Genomic DNA, 19,793 nt, shown 5'->3' with positions numbered 1-19,793 from the left:
TTTCCACTAATTTGTGTTAACATCAGCAGCAGCACCCACAGCAGGCACAGAAGCCACACTTAGGCTATGTGCACACGTTGCAGATTTTGATGCAGATCCGCAGCATTTTGGATGTGTGGAATTCCATCAAATCCGCAGTGTAGTGCACAACCAATGTTAGTCAATGGGAAATTCAGAATTGTTGTGCATATGCTGCAGAAAAATATGCACGGACTTGCAGTGTTGCGTGCAAAAAATGTTGCAGTTTGGGAGGAGGAAGAGTGTGTGGGCGAAAAATATGTGTGTGGGCAGAGACTGTGTGTACGGAGAATGTGTGCGGGTCTGTCTGCGGGTGTCTGTGTGTATCCGTGTGTGTGCAGGTGTCTGAGTGGCTGTGTGTTTGTGTGTATGGGTCTGCGTGTAGGCAGGCATCATCCGATGGGACTACTGGTCTTCTGGCTATGTCTGCTACAGTGACAGCACTAGCCCATGATGGGACAGTAGTAGTCCCATCATCCGGCTACTGTGTTAAATAGTAAAAAAAAAATAAAAAACGCATATAGTACATATTCACCATATAGCTAATCCCCGACGCCCTCGATCACCTGCAAAAAAATAAAATAATAAACCAACACAAACACTCCCTGCTCCGACGTAATCCATTTAATAACAATTGTCCCATGACGATCTCCCATGTAGAGCTGTCGCATCAGGAGATGTGACCGCTCTACAGGGGCTTTGGTGTACAGTGGCCAGAGATAATCCTCTGCAGTGTATCCCTCCACCGCCTAGAGGTCACTGGAGTTCATCCTGTCACTGTGCCAGCTCTACACAGAAGATCGTTTTGGGACACTCGTTATTAAATGGATTACGTCGAAACAGGGAGTATTTGTGTTGGTTTATTTTATTTTTATTTGCAGGTGATCGAGGGCATCGCAGGAATTAGGCGTATAATAAATATGGCAAACTGTGTTGTGTTTTATTTAATTCAAATACTTTATTCTGGCTGTGTCTTTATTTAACCCCTTAACAACTATAGGATTAGTAATGGAGAGGTGTCTTATTGACACCTCTCCATTACTAAGCCGGGCTTGTTGTCACCAAACAATACAAAGGTGACATCAACCCCACAACTATTACCCCATATGCCACTGCTACAGGGCAGTGGGAAGAGAGAGGCTAAGTGCCAGAATTGGCGAATCTTAGAGCTGGGGCGGCGGAGAGCTGATATTTGTAGCCGGGGGGGCCAATATCCATGGCCCCTTCCTAGACTATTAATATCAGCCTGCAGCTGTCTGCATAGCCTTTTCTGGCTATTAATTATAGGGGAACCACACGTCATATTTTGGGGGGCTCCCCTATTTTAATAGCCAGTAAAGGCTGATTATACAGCTGTGAGCTGATATTAATAGCCTAGGAAGATCCAAGGGTATTACCCTCTTCCCAGTCTATAAACATCGGCCTCCAGTCGCTGGCTTTCCCTGTTCTGGTTTTGAAAATTGCATGGGAGCACATGCAATTTTTTTCCCTTTTTTTTTAAATTAAACAGATATTGCGTTTAATGAAGATTTTGTGTGTCTAGTTATGTACCATTTTATTATGTTCATTACTAAGCATCGGCCTTGGTATTATATATCTATCTATCTGTAGATATATCTATCTATAGATATATCTATCTATCTATGGATATTCACTTATGTTTGTTTTGTGTAATTATATGTGAACATGGTATGTGATATGGTATTCAGTGGAGTATGTAAAAGAAGAGGTTGGACAAAAATGACATCACAATTCTTTTTTTTTTTTTTTTTTTTAAATAATAGATCTTTATTTAGCTTACAAAAACACATACAAATCTGCATGAAAAAAAATGCATGAAAATCTTCATCAAAAACGCATAAAAAGCATCGGGTTTTTTAATGCACTTTCTGCCAAGAGAGGAAGAATCCACACAGAAAATTCCACAGGCAAATCTGCAACATGTGCACATACCCTAAAGATATCACAGAGTGCAGTTACATCACATTAATGCATCACACTAAAAAATGCAATATCAACTAGTCCGTACAGTCTGTGATTAGGATGCAAAAGTCCTTGGAGATCCATGACTTGATCATCTTGATGAAAGCTAGGCAGTCTACACTTTCAGGGGACAGCCGGGTGCGCTTATCTGTCAAGTCACCACCAGCAGCGGTAAAAGCAAATTCTGAGAGAACGCTGGCTGCCAGGATAAAACCTCCAAAGCATGTGAGGCGAGCTCAGGCCACTCATCCATTTTGGAAGACCAAAATGTGAACGGGTCCAAACCCTCCCTGATGGTGTTGATATTCAGTTCTAGATATTCCTGCATCATCCTCTCCATTCATTCACCACGTGTAAGACTTGGACTCTGTTGTGCTGGTGCACGAGCTGGTCTAAAAAAGTTTCAAAGGACTCACAGAAATTGCTTCTTCCACTTCCACCATTGCTGCTGCTAATGTTTTTGCATTGACGAATTGACATGCCGGAGGTTGGAAGTCTAGAGCTGTAATGCGGACTGTGTGCTTTACTGCTGTCTTGGGGAAAAGCTCTCAAGGTTGTGTAAAAGCGTGTTTCTATATTCCAGCATTTGCAGGTCCCTTTTCAGGGCGGGAAGCATCTGGCAAAATTTGGTTTTATAACATGGATCTAACAGAGTGGCAAACCAGTAGTCAGCAGTATTCCTAATCATAACTATACTGGAATCATTTTGCAGATAGTGCGGCAAGAAGGAACTCATATGTCGGGCTCTAACATGAGGTCCAAGCCCATGCTGTGTTGGTGGCTGGGTAAGAATGAGGCTTGTTTCCTCCATCCCCACCCGCCAACCACTACCAACAGAGAGGGAAGGATTATCCTTTTCATCTGACAGCTGGTCGCCCATCACCTCTTCCACCTCCATTTGTTCCTCGGATCTTGCACCTTTGATAACAGCTTGTCTGCTATCACCAATCCCCCTCAATCACAGTAATCCACCCTTCCTTTGTACCCATCTCTGTCACAACAGTCTGGAACTTAGGACACAATGTCATTCCTTCCAAAGCCTCCTCTGCTTCCTCCTCTTCCTCTGGGACCACCATCTCCTCCTGCAGGCTATTCAAAGTCTACTCCAGCATATAGATGACCGGAATAGTGAGGCTGATCACAGCATCATCAGTGCTAACCATCTTAGTTGCCATTTCAAAACTGTGCAGAAGGGTGCAGAGGTTCTTAATCTGTGCCCAATCTGTAAACATGATATGCGCCACGTCAGTACTGCATTGGCCCAGGCTATACAGCATGACATTCTGCGCCAGGGCTCATTGCTTCTGCCACAGTCGCTGCAACATGTGCAGAGTGGAATTTCACTGTGTCGGCACATCGCATATCAACCTGTTAACTGGCATGGACAAAGACCTCTGTATCAATGCAAATCAATGACCTGAGGGGTGCGAACGGTGAAAATTAGCACACAGCTTTCATGCTTTCTGTAGCAGCTCACCCAGTCCAGGATAGTGGTGGAGAAAAGGCGGTATCACCAGGATGATGATGTGAGCCATGCAAGGCAAGTGTGTGAGCTTGCCTCGCCGTAGGGATGCCACCAGGTTTGCAACATTAGGAGTAGGTGGAGGCCTTAGAGGAGATAGAGGAGGAGGAAGAAGCAGTGGAGTAAGTGTTAAATGTAGAGGTTTGTCCTGCAAGACTTGGGGATTCCAAGACTTGTGGAGCAGCGCCTGCCCCCATAGCCACCCAGTGCCCAGTCAGCAAGATGTAACGCCCTTGGCCATGCTTACTCGTATAAGTGTCTGTGGTGAAATGCACCTTGGCAGACAGAGATTTAGTCAAGGAATGGGTGATGATGTCTTCCTGGGACATGCTGGTATAGCGTAGGCACAGCTTTCTTAGAAAAGTAATGGCGACTGGGCAATTGGTACTGGGCGCCTGCGATGGCCATCAGATTTCGGAAACCGTCAGTATCTACCAGGCGAAAAGGCAGCATTTCCGTGGCCAACAGATTGGTGATGGTGGATTTCAACCTCTTAGCTTTGTCATGCGTAGGAGGAAACAATATTTTACGTGATCACAACTGCAGAACCATGGGCTGGCTGCAGTGTTGAGAGAGGGCGGAGTACGGTGAACAAACAGCTGGACTGTGAGAGAGGTGCAGGCGGAGATGTTACAATGGATTGAGAAAGTTGTGGTGTGCTCGTTCTCTGAGATCGACCTAAAATATAACATTTATTAAGTATACATTAAAAGGATGATTAACATCCAATAGCAAACATGCATAACAAAGACACTAACACAGAGAGTTACTATCCACACCCTAGTCTGTTCCCTCTCCCTAGTCACCCTAGATGACCCTAGGTATGTAGAGGGAAATATAAGAGACAGACCCAGGTAGAATTACCCAAACCCAAAAATATTCCCTGGAAAGACTCTTAGAATTAGTTTGATAATGATGTGTCCAAGGGAATAAAGGTATATCAAAACGATAGATGATGTTCAAATACCTCTCTGAGACACAACCGAAGTATGACAGGGAATGGCTGATAATAATAATCGATATTTTACTTGATGTCAAGACCCTATAATGAGTCAACCGCTATTAATTCCCTGTACAGATCCTTCTCTGTTGCCTGCCTACCAGCGGAGGTTGGCACCCTACAAAATACGATAATGGAGCCCCCACTCCTCGGCAGCTGCCCCACAAAGTCCCTGCAAGGCCCTATAGCAGACCCTGGGGCAAAGTCAGCAAAACCACATGGTATGTAGCCATACAGAAATAAACAGAGAAGGCTGTCCCAGAATCACATTTTATTAAATGTTATATTTTAGGTATTTTTTTCTACGTTAAACATAATTATTGGAGACCATACACTATTTTTTATTTTCGTTGTTTGTTCTCTGAGATCGGTCAAAAACAGCAGGCATATCTGGGTCGCCCCTCACACCCAGGGCAGCGGGGTACTCAGTACCGGGCCGGTGTCAGGGGGATGTGTCACAGCAGCGGTGACCCGGTCCGTGGCCCTGGGCGCCCAGTATCAATGGCGGTGATGTCAATAGTGTTATAGCTTAGTTGAATAGTTTGTGACGCCACCCATGGTGTTTGGCAAGTAAGATGTTGAGCCAACGCTGCATGCAAATCCACTGGGACTGGTGGTGTGGTGCAGCAAAGATGGTGTAGCTTCCCACAGGTGGAGCTGTAGTCCAAGGGCAGTGTGGGTGCAATGGATGAGGAGAGGCGCAGAATGGTATAGATGCTGGTACCCAGATGTAGCGGTGCTGAAGGTGTTAGCGACGAAGGAATGGAGGACACCAGGGCTTGTAGTTTCAAAGCTTTACTCACAGTTCGTGGTACCCACTGGTGCCCGCCTCCGTGTCGTGTCATCCGGGGTAGAGACTCAATCAACCTCCCGGGCAAGTCAGGGTTCTCCTCTCCAACACTCCGCCAACATGTGCCTTTCCTGAATGACTCCTCTATTGCGCCTTTTAATGTGAAGAGCTCCAGTGCCGTAGTTCTCTGGAATTCCTCCTGTCAGATGTTCCTAGAACCTTACTTGTATGACAGACAGTTGTAGCCTCTATCGGGGACTCCTCTCAGAGTCCTGGCTCGCAAATCGGTTGCTGTTGTGTCCCAAGTCTTTGATGGGAGTAGTGCATTTACAGCCAACTACTCCACCGGTGTCTGCTGCAGAACCATAAGTGTCCATACAACCTCGGGGACCGGGCCCCGGCCTTGCGCTGAGAATCTATAGGCAGGGTTCCTCTTCCAACCCACAACTCCTCTCTGTTCTCCTACTCCTTAATTCCGCGCTGTTCCTTCTCTCTCTTATGGAAGCTTAGGTTGCAGGTCTACGTCTTTCTCCTTCTCTTCTCTTTCCCGTGCCAGCTGGCTCAGATCACTGAGGCAGCTGCAGCACTCCTTCTTCTCTTCCTCTCCTAGGGAGCTTGTTCCACTAAGCCCAGTCCTCAGCCTCTCCTGACTGACTGCCTTCCTCCGCCTTGAGCTCCCCTCAGGTTGACCTTCTGTCAGACTGACCTCCTTCTCTGGGACTCACCCCAGACTGACCTACAATTCTAAACCTTCCCCCTCTTTTATATTAACTCCACCCACCTCCCAGCACATCTCATGTTACGAAGCAGGGTTCCACGAAGGGTGCTCTGCTACCCCCAGCCTGAAGCTGCTAGACGGACCTACTGAACTATCCTGTGTGTGGGATGCAGGTGTTGGAGTGTGGAAAGGAGTTCCCAACTTACCTAGTTGGTGGGGCACTACACTTTAGGAGAAGGTGCAGTACCTCTGTGGCGACTGAGCCTCAGGGGCGCCACATACCCCCCCCCCGTTAAACACAGCACGTCCGCAGGCTGCAAGACAACAAAGTAGACAGCAAAGAAACATACAAAAATTTTGTAATGCATAATAACTTTTCTTATACTAATCTTCCTAGTATAGGAGGTACTCATCTTGAACGTTACAAACAATTCTTAGATTCTATCTAAAATTTTTAATTCTAAGTGCAATTCTCAATTCAAAGTGCTATTCTCTGTAACACATTTTCTCTCATTTTTCTCTCTCTCTAGTACACATTTATTTTTCTACATTCACTGTCTCTTCTAGACGCAAGACGCTGACCACAAGCACCTGGTCCGTCACCTGTGTACTTTCAATTCTTTATTCATATCACTCATCTCTATATCAGACATTCCTAATTCTTCTATAAAAGCCATTTCTCAGTTACTAATACTCAATAAACACATTATCAAATACTTCACAGTAAAACATTCAACAGTTATTTTTGTAAGGTGCTGGACACCGCTCCCAGCCGGGATCTCTTGCAGTGTCCTTTGAGGTAGACATCATCTTCGAAAAGTGTCCATGCAAAAACATTATCTTCACAAAGAGTCTCTAAATGTAAAACCAAGAAAGGGCACCTAAAGAGGTGCAACTATTTACAAGTAAGAGTTTTTGGATCACTCCAAGTTCATGATCGTTAATTCAAATTGTGAAAACGCTGCCATTGCAAAAACTAGGCAAGAAAAGTGCTACCAGAAAAACAAAACATGATAGCAAAAACAACAAAGCACAACTGGTGCAAACAAACCCTCCTGGGTAACGAGATTTGAAAAGTGTTTTAACGGCTACCAGATTCCAAGTAGTCATTGGCAATCCTCAAGTACTCCTCTTTCCACGGTGTTAAGCCAGGGATCTTTGGTTTGGGCTGCCGGACTGGGGCCTCCTGGCGGTGCGGTCTCTGCTCCGGTGCAGGTGGTGATGGGGAAGATGGTGGCTCTGGATCCGCAGGGGTCTCTGCGGGGACCTGCGCAGCCGCGTCGGGTCCGGGTGGGAGCTCCGCTTCCACTCCCGGGTCCTCTGGTAACCCCTTCGGGCAGGCGGCACCCAGACACGCACAGTCAGGGTAGACGTGTAGATCAGTGCTGCCCGGGGACAGTCCGGTGTGGTAGCGGCAGGTACCGATGGAGGGGGTACCGCTGGTGTAGGCCCCGCCGGGGAGCGCTGCCGTCTCAGCTTCTCCAAGGCTTCCTTGCTCAGCTGCAGACTGGCTGTCAATTCAGCTATTTCAGCTTCTAGCTGCTGGCGGTTCATTCCGGAGTTCGGGTTGGAGCCGTTAGCCATGGCGCCAGGGAGATCCGTTTCCCCGCGCTCCGTAGGCCTCCTTCCCTCACTCTCCAAAATGGCATTCTCGCGTTCTTCTTCCTGCCTTGGCCCCTTTCCCTCCACTGGCTTCTTCTGCCCCTCCTTCCGGGGGCAGCGCCTTCTTCCAGCGCCTCCATACCAAGCCAGGATGCGTACCCCTCAGGGGGGTGGGCCATGTATCTGTCACATAGTAATTCAGGCAGGGAAGGCCCAATACTCTTAGCGGTCTTTTCTTAGGACCTCCCATCTCTTCACGCCCTTCTTCTCTGTGCCAGCGGCCATTTCTAATGTCCATTTTACAGTCTATTAAATTTGGTCTTCTGCACATTTTCAAAAGCACAAAGTCTCACAAATGTCAGGCACACAGAACCTGATGGCATCGGGTCTCGTCATCCTGTTCGTGACGCCAAAATTGGGTCACCCCTCACACCCAGGGCAGCGGGGTACTCGGTACCGGGCCGGTGTCAGGGGGATGTGTCACAGCAGCGGTGACCCGGTCTGTGGCCCTGGGCGCCCAATATCAATGGCGGTGATGTCAATAGTGTTATAGCTTAGTTGAATAGTTCGTGACGCCACCCGTGGTGTTTGGCAAGTAAGATGTTGAGCCAACGCTGCATGCAGATCCACTGGGACTGATGGTGTGGTGCAGCAAAGATGGTGTAGCTTCCCACAGGTGGAGCTGTAGTCCAAGGGCAGTGTGGGTGCAATGGATGAGGAGAGGCGCAGAATGGTATAGATGCTGGTACCCAGATGTAGCGGTGCTGAAGGTGTTAGCGATGAAGGAATGGAGGACACCAGGGCTTGTAGTTTCAAAGCTTTACTCACAGTTCGTGGTACCCACTGGTGCCCGCCTCCATGACGTGTCCTCCGGGGAAGAGACTCAATCAACCTCCCGGGCAAGTCAGGGTTCTCCTCTCCAACACTTCGCCAACATGTGCCTTTACTGAAAGACTCCTCTATTGCGCCTTTTCATGTGAAGAGCTCCAGTACCGTAGTTCTCTGGAATTCCTCCTGTCAGATGTTCCTAGAACCTTACTTGTATGATAGACAGCTGTAGCCTCTATCGGGGACTCCTCTCAGAGTCCTGGCTCGCAAATCAGTTGCTGTTGTGTCCCAAGTCTTTCCCAAGTCTTGGATGGGAGTAGTGCATTTACAGCCAACTACTCCACCGGTGTCTGCTGCAGAACCATAAGAGTCCATACAACCTCGAGGACCGGGCCCCGGCCTTGCGCTGAGAAGCTATAGGCAGGGTTCCTCTTCCAACCCACAACTCCTCTCTGTTCTCCTACTCCTTCGTTCCGCGCTGTTCCTTCTCTCTCTTATGGAAGCTTAGGTTGCAGGTCTACGTCTTTCTCCTTCTCTTCTCTTTCCCGTGCCAGCTGGCTCAGATCACTGAGGCAGCTGCAGCACTCCTTCTCTTCCTCTCCTAGGGAGCTCGTTCCACTAAGCCCAGTCCTCAGCCTCTCCTGACTGACTGCCTTCCTCCGCCTTGAGCTCCCCTCAGGTTGACCTTCTGTCAGACTGACATCCTTCTCTGGGACTCAACCCAGACTGACCTACAATTCTAAGCCTTCCCCCTCTTTTATACTAACTCCACCCACCTCCCAGCACATCTCTTGTTACGAAGCAGGGTTCCACAAAGGGTGCTCTGCTACCCCCAGCCTGAAGCTGCTAGGCGGACCTACTGAACTATCCTGTGTGTGGGATGCAGGTGTTGGAGTGTGGAAAGGAGTTCCCAACTTACCTAGTTGGTGGGGCACTACACCTTAGGAGAAGGTGCAGTACCTCTGTGGCGACTGAGCCTCAGGGGCGTCACATATCCGCTTCCGTTACAGCTGACGGCGGGCTCTCAGTCAGCGTGACTGGAGCGGGAAAAGAACCCAAGGTTCTGCGGTCGAAGACCTGCATCTCAATAGTTGGAACGGTAACCGAGGAGGAAGCAGCAGATGCGATTGATGGAGCGGCTGATGGTTGTTGAGGTCCCTGGGTCCACATTTTTGCGCAGTGGGATTCCCACAGTATTGCATGTTGAAGAATTTTTTGTGGCCTCTGGATCAGGCCTCAATAACACACTAGATGCTACAAACTATTTTAAAGTTAAGTCCCCTACGGTATGACACTAGGAGCAGAAGGATTTTTTGGTGGCCTCTTGATCAGGCTTCTATAACACTAGATGCTACAAACTATTTTAAAGTCAGGTCCCCTACTGTATGATAGAACACAAAAATTTTTGGATGGCCTCTGGATCAGACCTCCACAGGTTAATTTCAATGCAACAAAATGACAAAGTGTGATACGGCGGGCTGTCTAACTTTTTGCAACTGAAACATTCTATATTTTTTTAATATGCCTTAGGTCTGCAGACAGTTTCATATCACCACAGCACTAAATGACAAGGTGGGATACAGCAGGCTGTTTCACATTTAGCTAGTAAAAAATATTATTTAGAATGCTATACTGGTGCCTTTTCTCCGATTTTATAAAATTTTGCTTGTGATACGTGTAATACGCATTTCCAGCAGGGTAATGTCTGGCTGTCTGCCCTGACAAAAAAATTGTTGCATTCTCAAAAAAATTCTTGGTGGCTCAGTGGAAAGCACTGTAGCCTTGCAGCGCTGGAGTCCTGGGTTTGAATCCCACCAAGGACAACATCTGCAAGGAGTTTGTATTTTCTCCCCGTGTTTGCGTGGGTTTCCTCCCACAGTCCAAAGACATACTGATAGGGAATTTAGATTGTGAGCCCCATCGGGGACAGTGATGATAATGTGTGCAAACTGTAAAGCACTGCGGAATATGTTAGCGCTATATAAAGATTATTATTAATAATTCTTTGTGCTAAGTCATGTAACCCTTTTCTAACATTTCACGTACATGTAAATCATGATTGAGATGGTGTTCTAGCAAAATGCTATACACGTTCACCATGAGTTCTTGGCTCAATTTACAGCTTTGCTGCTGCATTTATAAGCCAGTGTCAGTGCCAGCAATGACACCAGCTGTTTAACCCCCAAGATGCTTTGATCAACAGTGATTGTGGCATCTAGGTGATTGACAGAAAAAGAGAGCTCTTTCTTTCACCCCTATAGCTCGGCAGCAACGTGATCGTGGTGTGCTGAATGTTGCCTCGGCAACTCTCTGGGTCTGACAACTGCAGTGGTATATTTAGATTAAGGCCGGGGTCACACTGGCGACGAATACGGCCGAGTGAGAGGCGCTAAAAGCACGCATTACACGCGGACCAATGATTCTCTATGGGGTCCCTCGCACCAGCCGTATATTTCTCATCCGTATTCTACGGTCCGTGCCAATCGCAGCATGCTGCGATTGTCAGTGTACTACGGCCGTAGTACGCCAATGCAAGTCTATGGGTGCGCAAAAAATACGGATTACACACGGACCACACATGTGACTTGCAAGAAATACGCACCTGGTGTCTTTTAGCAAAGCCGGCAATTCAATGCGCTATACAGTAAACTCACACTGACAGGTTTAATAAAGAAACGAAAGAATAGATATAGACACATAGAATACATATATATATATGCATTCTATGTGTCTATATCTATTCTTTGTTTTCTGTTAGAAACCCTGTCATAGGACTCCATTATATGTCCATTTTGCAAGCCTGCGAGAAAATCTTGCCATACGGATGCCATACGGATTACATACGGATGCTTACATGCGCAAAATACGCGACCACACCTTGCTTACGGATGACATACGGAGCACTGTTTAGGGGTCATTCATCCGTATTACGCATGTAAAATACTGACCGTATTTTGCGCCGGTTAGTGTGACCCCGGCCTAAAGGGCTATTTCCAGCTCCAAGATCCTATCCCAATATGCAGTTGGTGTAGTATTAATAATAATAATAATATCAAATACCTCCAATTAGATATTTAGTACACTACCGTTCAAAAGTTTAGGGTCACTTATAAATTTCCTTATTTTTGAAAGCTCAGTTTTTTCCAATGAAGCTAACATTAAATGATTCAGAAATACGCTCTATACATTGTTAATGTGGTAAATGACTATTCTAGCTGCAAATGTCTGGTTGGTAATGCAATATCTTCATAGGTGTATAGAGGCCCATTTCCAACAACCATCACTCCAGTGTTTTTATGGTACTTTGTGTTTGCTAATAAGGAAGGCTATTCCATGTGATAAATTGCCAAGAAACTGAAGATTTCCTACAAAGGTGTGTGCTACTCCCTTCTGAGGAGAGCACAAACAGGCTCTAACCAGAGTAGAAAGAGAAGTGGGAGGCCACGCTGCACAACTGAGCAACAAGACAAGTACATTAGAGTCTGTATTTTGAGAAATTGACGCCTCACAGGTCCTCAACTGGCAGCTTCATTAAATAGTACACGCAAAATGCTAGTGTCAACGTCTACAGTTAAGAGGCAAAGGAAAAGGCATATCTGAGACTGGCTCATAAAAGGAAAAGATTAATATGGGCAAAAGAACACAGACATTGGACAGAGGAAGATTGGTAAAAAGTGTTATGGACAGACGAATCCAAGTTTGAGATGTTTGGATCACACAGAACATTTGTGAGATGCAGAACAACTGAAAAGATACTGGAAGAGTGCCGGACGCCATCTGTCAAGCATGGTGGAGGTAATGAGATGGTCTGGGGTTGCTTTGGTGCTGGTAAAGTGGAGATTTGTACAAGGTAAAAGGGATTTTGAATAAGGAAGGCTATCACTCCATTTTGCAACGCCATGCCATACCCTGTGGACAGCGCTTGATTGGAGCCAATTTCATCCTACAACAGGACAATGACCCAAAGCACACCTCCAAATTATTCAAGAACTATTTAGGGAAGAAGCAGGCAGCTGCTATTCTATTTGTAATGGTGTGGCCAGCGCGGTCACCAGATCTCAAGCCCATTGAGCTGTTGTGGGAGAAGCTTGACCGTATGGTACGCAAAAAGTGCCCATCAAGCCAAATCAACTTGTGGGAGGGGCTTCTGGAGCCATGGGGTGAAATTTCTCCAGATTACCTCAGCAAATTAACTGCTAGAATGCCAAAGGTCTGCAATGCTGTAATTGCTGCAAAGGGAGCATTCTTTGACGAAAGCAAAGATTGAAGGAGAAAATTATTATTTCAAATAAAAATGACATAGCGAATCAGGAGAACTATACTACATTTCTATCTGGAAGTATTTGATAATATTCTTACACCTGCTACATATTGGAATATGTTCATGGGAGATGAGAATACCCTTTTAAGACAGGTTGTATATCAGTGTGAGGCCGGGATCACACACAGCGAGATACGGACGAGTCTCGCAGGTTAAAACCAAGCTCTGGCGCCGGCACTCCGGAGTGGAGCGTGTAGCCACACAGAAATACATGGAGCTGCACGCTCCGCTCCTGAGTGCCGGTGCCAGAGCTTGGTTTTAACCTGCGAGACTTGGCCGTATCTCGCTGTAGTGTGACTCCGGCCTAAGGACGGGTTCAGCATTAGCTAGTCTGCGTAGGCGCCGCATACTTCTTCCCTTAAGCTCCGCCTACTACCGCAAGCGTCCTGCGTACCTATCTTTAACATTGTGCACGCAGGGACATGCGTTGTATGCGGATGCGTGCGTCGTTTTGACGTGCCCGCCGAATGCAACATGTTGCATTTTTGTGCGATCGGCGGGCACGTCAAAACGATGCACGCGGACACATCCGCATACAAAGCATGTCCCTGCGTACCCAATGTTAAAGATAGGTATGTAGAATGTATGTGGAAGTATGCCGAGCGTGAAGATGTCCGCAGCCCTATGCAGACCAGCCAAACACTAATGTGAACCTAACCTAAGACTAGGGTTAGATAGTGACAAGTGTCATTCGACTCTCAAATTAGTGTCTCATTGCAACATCTAATGATTTCCTATGGTGTTGCATTGTGACATACGACCTCCTCCAACACAGTGGAGCAAATGTTTCCAACTGTATTGGATTATCTGTTGTTGGTCGCAAATTACACGTGACTCACTTGCCATAGACTGTAATGCAAGTTTCATGCGACTGTGAGTTGTCTTCGATTTTGCCTTTCTTTTCACTGTGAAGCACCAACCTAAAACTGACAGATCAATATGCTTGCTGCAAATAATACGAGATATAAGCCTATTAAAAGTTCAAGTTCCATAGCAGGACTAAGTAAAAAAAAGTTTGTGTTTTTTTAAATATAAAAGCAAACAATCCCGAAAATATCAAAATTTTATCAATAAAGACAAAGTTTGTATGTAAAAATTTTTGTTAAAAAAAGTACATATAATTGGTATATCGCACACGGAATGACCTGTCGCAATATGCAACCAGTAAAATGAACACTGTAAACGAAAAAAAATATTGCTGCTTTTTCCTTGTTCTGTCACAACAAAAATGGGAGTAAAAGCGAATAAAACGTCACATGAACCAAAATAGTATAGTTGAAACCATCAACTCACACAAAAAGATATAGCATAATATGACTATAGCAATTCAAAACCTTTTTATTTTTTGTTAAAAAGTATTCTTAGTTTGCAAAAGTAGCAAAAACATAAAATATGGTAACTATAAAAATCTTGTATTGCACTAATCGTACTGACCCATAGAATAAATATGTCACAATGAACAGCACAAAAAATGTAAATGAAAATAATTCCACACGTGTAATTGCTATTTTTATCCATTTTGTATCAGAAAAATTTAGATTAACCCATTAAGGACCAGAGGTATTTCCATTTTTGCGGTTCCATTTTTTGCTCCCCTTCTTCCCAAAGCCATAAGTTTGTTATTTTTCCATCAATATTGCCATTTGAGTGCTTTTTTGCTGGACGAGTTGTACTTTTAACGGCTCCATTGATTTTACCATAATGTGCACTGGAAAACGGGAAAAAAAATTCTAAGTGCGGTGAAATTGTGTGGGTTTTTTTTTCTACCACTTTCACTAAATGCTAAAACTGACATGCCATTGATTTTACAGGTCATTAAGAGTTCGTACATACCAAACATGTTTGTATAGGTTCTTTTTTATTTAAGTGGTGAAAAAAAATCAAAAGTTCGACACGACACGAATGCGCAGAGCTAAGATGCGCTTCCAGCGCTTCAGAGTTTTACAGTGGCAATTAAAGGTTAACAGCTGTGGGTAAATCACGATTGCATAGGGGCACATGACAGCTATCATGTGCCGGAAAAGGTGAGGGCTCAGCGCTGGAGCTGCACCAACCCCTTATCTGTCATTGGGCGTTAAGGGATTAAAAAGTGTTCAAAATATGTTATGTATCCCAAACTGGTACCACTAAAAACTCCAAATCATCCTGCGAAAAAAACAAGCCCCAACTCAGTTCTGTCAATGCAAAAATTAAAATGTTATAACTCTCAGAATATGGTGACATAAAAACATTTTTTTTTACAAAAGGGTTTTTATTGAGCCAAAGAAGTAAAACACAAGAAAAAAAAGAAACTTAGTATCACTGTAACAATATTGGCCCATAGAATAAAGATGCTTAGTAATTTTTGCTGCACAATGAATAGCGTAAAGATAAAATACTTAAAATAAATTTTATGCCAAAATTGCTACTTTTGGAAAAGTAGAAGAAAGATTAAAAAACTCTTACATATCGAAAAACAGTACCAAAGTAAAGCAAACAAAAAACAAGCCCTTAACAATGCCACATTGTGTCTGCAATCTATTCTATTCAATTTAGCATTCCAAAAGTCAAATACAGGAAAGATGTATATCTTTGTACGTGTTAGCCAGTGGATAGAAAAATATTCAGAATTAAGAGTCCTCAGTGGTTGATACCTTTTAATGGCTAACTGAAAAGATGTTAACACATTGCAAGCTTTCGAGACTACTCAGGTCTCTTCATCAGGCATTGACTAATACAAAATCTGAAGTCACATATTTATGCACAATACAGCCTAGAAAAAATGCAATAGATAAGACAAGTGACGTGAAGCAGAACTATCAATATGGGAGAGGGAGAAACATAAATATAAACATTGGACCAGTTCATAGATAAGGAGTCTGGATGTTTTATGGTCCTCTGATTGGGGTCTAGTTCTGTGCTGCCCCTCAAGGTATTAAAAGGAAATTCCTTAATTGATGTAAAAAGACATAAATCCATGCGACACATTCATTCCAGCACTGAGAGTGTCAAAGTTCGTCATAAATTTGTACTCCCAAACTCGTCTCTCTCTCTGAGATGTGAAGTTACCTTTCAATACCAGGATTGAGAGTCCTCAGTAGTTGATACCTTTTAATGGCTAACTGAAAAGATGGTAATACATTGCAAGCTTTCGAGACTACTCAGGTCTCTTCATCAGGCTGACTAATACAAAATCTGAAGTCACTGGCTATCCACTATCCACTATCCACTGGCTAACACGGTACAAAGATATACATCTTTCCTCTTTCAATACCAGTAATTTCATATCCATGCTGCTGTGATCAGGGATACAGAAATGTTTTGCCACAGGTAGATCCATTCTTTTTTCTCTTTATTGTGTGACGATGAGCATTCATCCTTGTTCTAAGTTTTTGCCCTGTCTCCCCCACATACAGACCCCCAGTTGAACATTTAGTACAAATAATTAAGTATACCACATTAGATGTAATGCAGGTGAAAGTACCTGGGATCTTGTAGTCCTGATGTGAGTTGGGGATCTTTATCTTGTCCGTGGTCATTATAAATGGACAGGTTTTACATTTTTTCTGGTTGCAAGGAAAGGTTCCTGCAGCTGTTGGAGAGGACAGGGAGCTTCTGACAATGATGCTTCTTAAATTTGGGGGCTGCCTAAAACACAGCAGTGGGGGGTCTGGAAAAATGGATTTTAATCGGGCATCTTTTTGTAGTAAAGGTTGTAATTTCCGTGCAGCTCCCCTTAGCACCTCCAGATTTGGGTTGTAGGTGACTACTAGAGGCACTCGGTTATTTTCTTCTTTAGCTTTGTAATGTAGCAGGTGATTCCTTGACAATCTGGTGGCTCTTGTAATTTGGTTTTCAATTGTTCTTGGATGGTAACCCTGATTCAAAAAGGTCTTTTTGAGGCGACCAAGGTGTTTGTCTCTATCCATGGGGTTGGAACATATACGATTGTATCTGATGGCTTGGCTATAGATAATAGAGTTCTTTATGTGTTTTGGATGGAAACTGTCCCATTTAAGGTATGTTGGACGGTCGATTGGCTTCTGATACAGGGATGTCTCTATTTCATTGTTTTTAAGCTTAACGATGGTGTCCAAAAAATTAATCTTGGTACTGGAGTAGTTGAGTGTTAAATTGATGGTGGGATGAAATTGATTAAACTGTTCGTGGAACGTCTTTAGCTGTTGCTCAGACTCCGTCCAGATGATTAAAATATCAAATATGATTAAATATGATTAAAAGTCAAATAGTGATCTTTCCCCTCTGAATCCTGCCCAAACACGATTTTCTGACTACATATGGAGAGCTACTGCATTTGGGGGAAATTGTGTAATAAATTGTGGAGTGCTCATACTACTGACAATGGAAAAAAGCAAATATTTTAGTGGGAAATATTTTTTTTTCCCATGGTGAGCCTTTGGGGCATTTTTGATGTTGCAGAATATCTGTGCCTATTGTTTAAATTAAGTTACTTGCGTTTTTTTATTGCGCTTGTGTGCTTTTTTTTAACATGCATTTTTATCATGTTTTTGATGCTGATGCTTTTGTCTCTGGTTGGTGTGTCATGCTTAAAAAAAAAACCTGCTTTGTTTTTGATACTTCCTGGTATCTGGCTTTGTCAAAACTTTGATATGCCTACGTGCGGATTATATGCGTTTTTGATGTGTTTCCGCTGCGGAAATGCACTTAAAACGCATGTTTTTTACCTGCAGAATTTCCACACCTAAAGCAAGTCTATGGGGAAATTCCGCCCAGAAAACTCAGTGTACGCGCAAGAGAAACTGAAGCGTTGCGAAATTCGCGTCACAGGTCAGTATACACTGTGTTAAAAAGAGCTTTACAGGGCATGAGATTTTTGTAAGGGTGTGTGCACACGTAAGTGTTTTTTTCGCGTTTTTTTAGGCTGGTTTCACACTTGCGTTTTTTTGCGCTGCGTTTTTGCGCATAAATGCGCAATCGGTTTTTTCCTATACTTAACATGGGTGCGCATTATCATGCGTTTGTACGCGTTTGTATGCGCATGCGTTTTTTTGTAGTGTGCGCCCGGGCACACAAAATGCATCCTGTTGCATTTTTTGTGCGTCCGACCTGTCTCAAAAAAACACATGCGCACGAAATTCACCCAAAACCCAATAAAGTCTATGGGTGCGCTGACGTGCGCATAGTTATGCGCACGGCAGCGCAAAAAAAAGCATGCTTTTTTTGCAAAAAAAAAAGAAAACGCATAAAAATGCATGATACGTTTTTTATGCGCGTTTGCACTGCGCACGCAGCGCAAAAAAATGCAAGTGTGAAAGTAGCCTTAAGCGTTTTTACTGGCAAAAACGCTTAAAAAATGCTTACAAGAAGCATCCGATTCATTTTAATGAATTTGTGCATATTGATGGGGTTTTTTTCCATGAAAAAAATGAATTGCAGTAAAAAACGCAGCATGCTCATTAATTTCACGGAAAAATCTGCATTTCTAACTATATTCTATGAGGCTTTTTTGCTCCAGAAAAAAATGCATGAAAAACGCACAAAAATCGAGGCAAAAACACGTGGAAAAAACGCGCGTTTTCTGGGAAGGAGTCCGGTTTTCAGTCAGAAATTTTCTGCATACGTGGCTACATAGCCTAAATCCCATCCACCTTGCTGGAACTATAAGGCACTGCATTTTGTGTTATCAGTGTTTTTCACGTATGGAAAAATAAATTACAAAACTCCTATCCTTTGCTGTTTTAAACACCAGCAGCACATGGATAAAAAATGGATGACATCCCTGTGAAGTATGTGTTTTTCAAGGACTCATAGACATGTATTCGTACTTTTCATCCGTGTTTCCGGTAAAAAATGGATGTGATTTTTGAACAGACATAAGATCCGCAGAAAAAAAAAGCACAGACATGTGAACAATTCCATAGAATATAATGGACTGTATTGAAGAAAAACACGGCTAACACACCTATCTGTAACAGACATCTAAATGATGCCTTAAACATAGTACTGTAGATTTTCTACACAAAATAAAGCATTGTAAAAAATGCAGTGTTTACATTATGTGTGATTATGGCCTTAGACATAAGAAAACTGTCTACATTTAGTAATCATAATAACCTGAAAAATAATATTAACTTGCCATTCTCAAAAAACCCGAGGAGCAATTGTTGGTTTTTCCACCATTTTACCCCACAGAATATTTTTTTTCTTAAGTATGGTAAATTAAATGGTGAGATTCAATACTACACCTTGTCTCGCAAAAAATCAAACTTTCATACAGCTATATTGGTGGAAAAATAAACAAGTTATGGCTCATGAAAGACTAAGACAAAAGACTAAAGTGAGAAAACTAAAAATGATTGCACTGAGAGGCCAATCAAGATGTTAATTCAATAAAGTGGTATGTTTAACCTGCTGGTATATATTATATACTCACTTTTAAGGATCATTCCATTAGGTCCTATCCATATGAAGACTGGATCAATGGTTTCTTTCTCTGCAGTATCTAGATCCATACATGCAAGGAAAGGGCTGTCTTTCAGCATCTTTATGTATACCATTACTGTAAGGAAATACAAATGACTACACAGTTTAGATGTGTTATCATTTTTATTCCAGCTAAATTTAACACTTAAATAAGACCTGTCACTTGTGCAAAAAATTGACTTAAACAACTTGGAAAAATCCCTGAGCTCCCCTGACTCTGATGCTCTTTTATGTTTTGCGCTGCACTGCTTTAATGCAGAGATATTAACATTTGTGCTTCTTTGGAGGACAGTATGTGAAATCTCTTCTTCTAGTTCGACCATTTATTTCTTCAGATTTCTCTAGAGGCGGGCGCTTTAACTCCTTACTTGCAGACACTGCCAATCACAACTCAGCAGCTGATTTAGCTGTCTCAGACACTGCCGAGCTGTAATTGGCAGCATATGTGGGGTGAAAGTTCATGACACCAGAGAAGAATACAAGCAGAGATTTCATATACTGCTCTCCAAAACCTACATATGTGAATATCTCCACAATGGAGCGACACAGCTCGAAATGCAACAAATG

The 19,793-nt window shown here is 43.6% G+C and overlaps 1 protein-coding gene across 1 annotated transcript in view; it reads right to left on the bottom strand.

Annotated features, from left to right (window-relative positions):
- Positions 1-19,300, bottom strand: part of ZPBP2 (zona pellucida binding protein 2) — a 202,157-nt gene extending 182,857 nt beyond the window's left edge. Inside the window, exon 1 of the mRNA XM_073572279.1 lies at positions 19,177-19,300. Within this exon, the coding sequence (XP_073428380.1) occupies positions 19,177-19,300 (124 nt within the window). The remainder of the gene's footprint in view (positions 1-19,176) is intronic.
- Positions 19,301-19,793: the final 493 nt, after the last annotated feature.

The sequence above is a fragment of the Dendrobates tinctorius genome, unplaced genomic scaffold (assembly GCF_039654945.1).
Source record: "Dendrobates tinctorius isolate UK_male_01 unplaced genomic scaffold, ASM3965494v1 ptg000032l, whole genome shotgun sequence".
NCBI classification, from domain to species: domain Eukaryota; kingdom Metazoa; phylum Chordata; class Amphibia; order Anura; family Dendrobatidae; genus Dendrobates; species Dendrobates tinctorius.
This window is presented reverse-complemented; position numbering and strand designations above follow the sequence as displayed.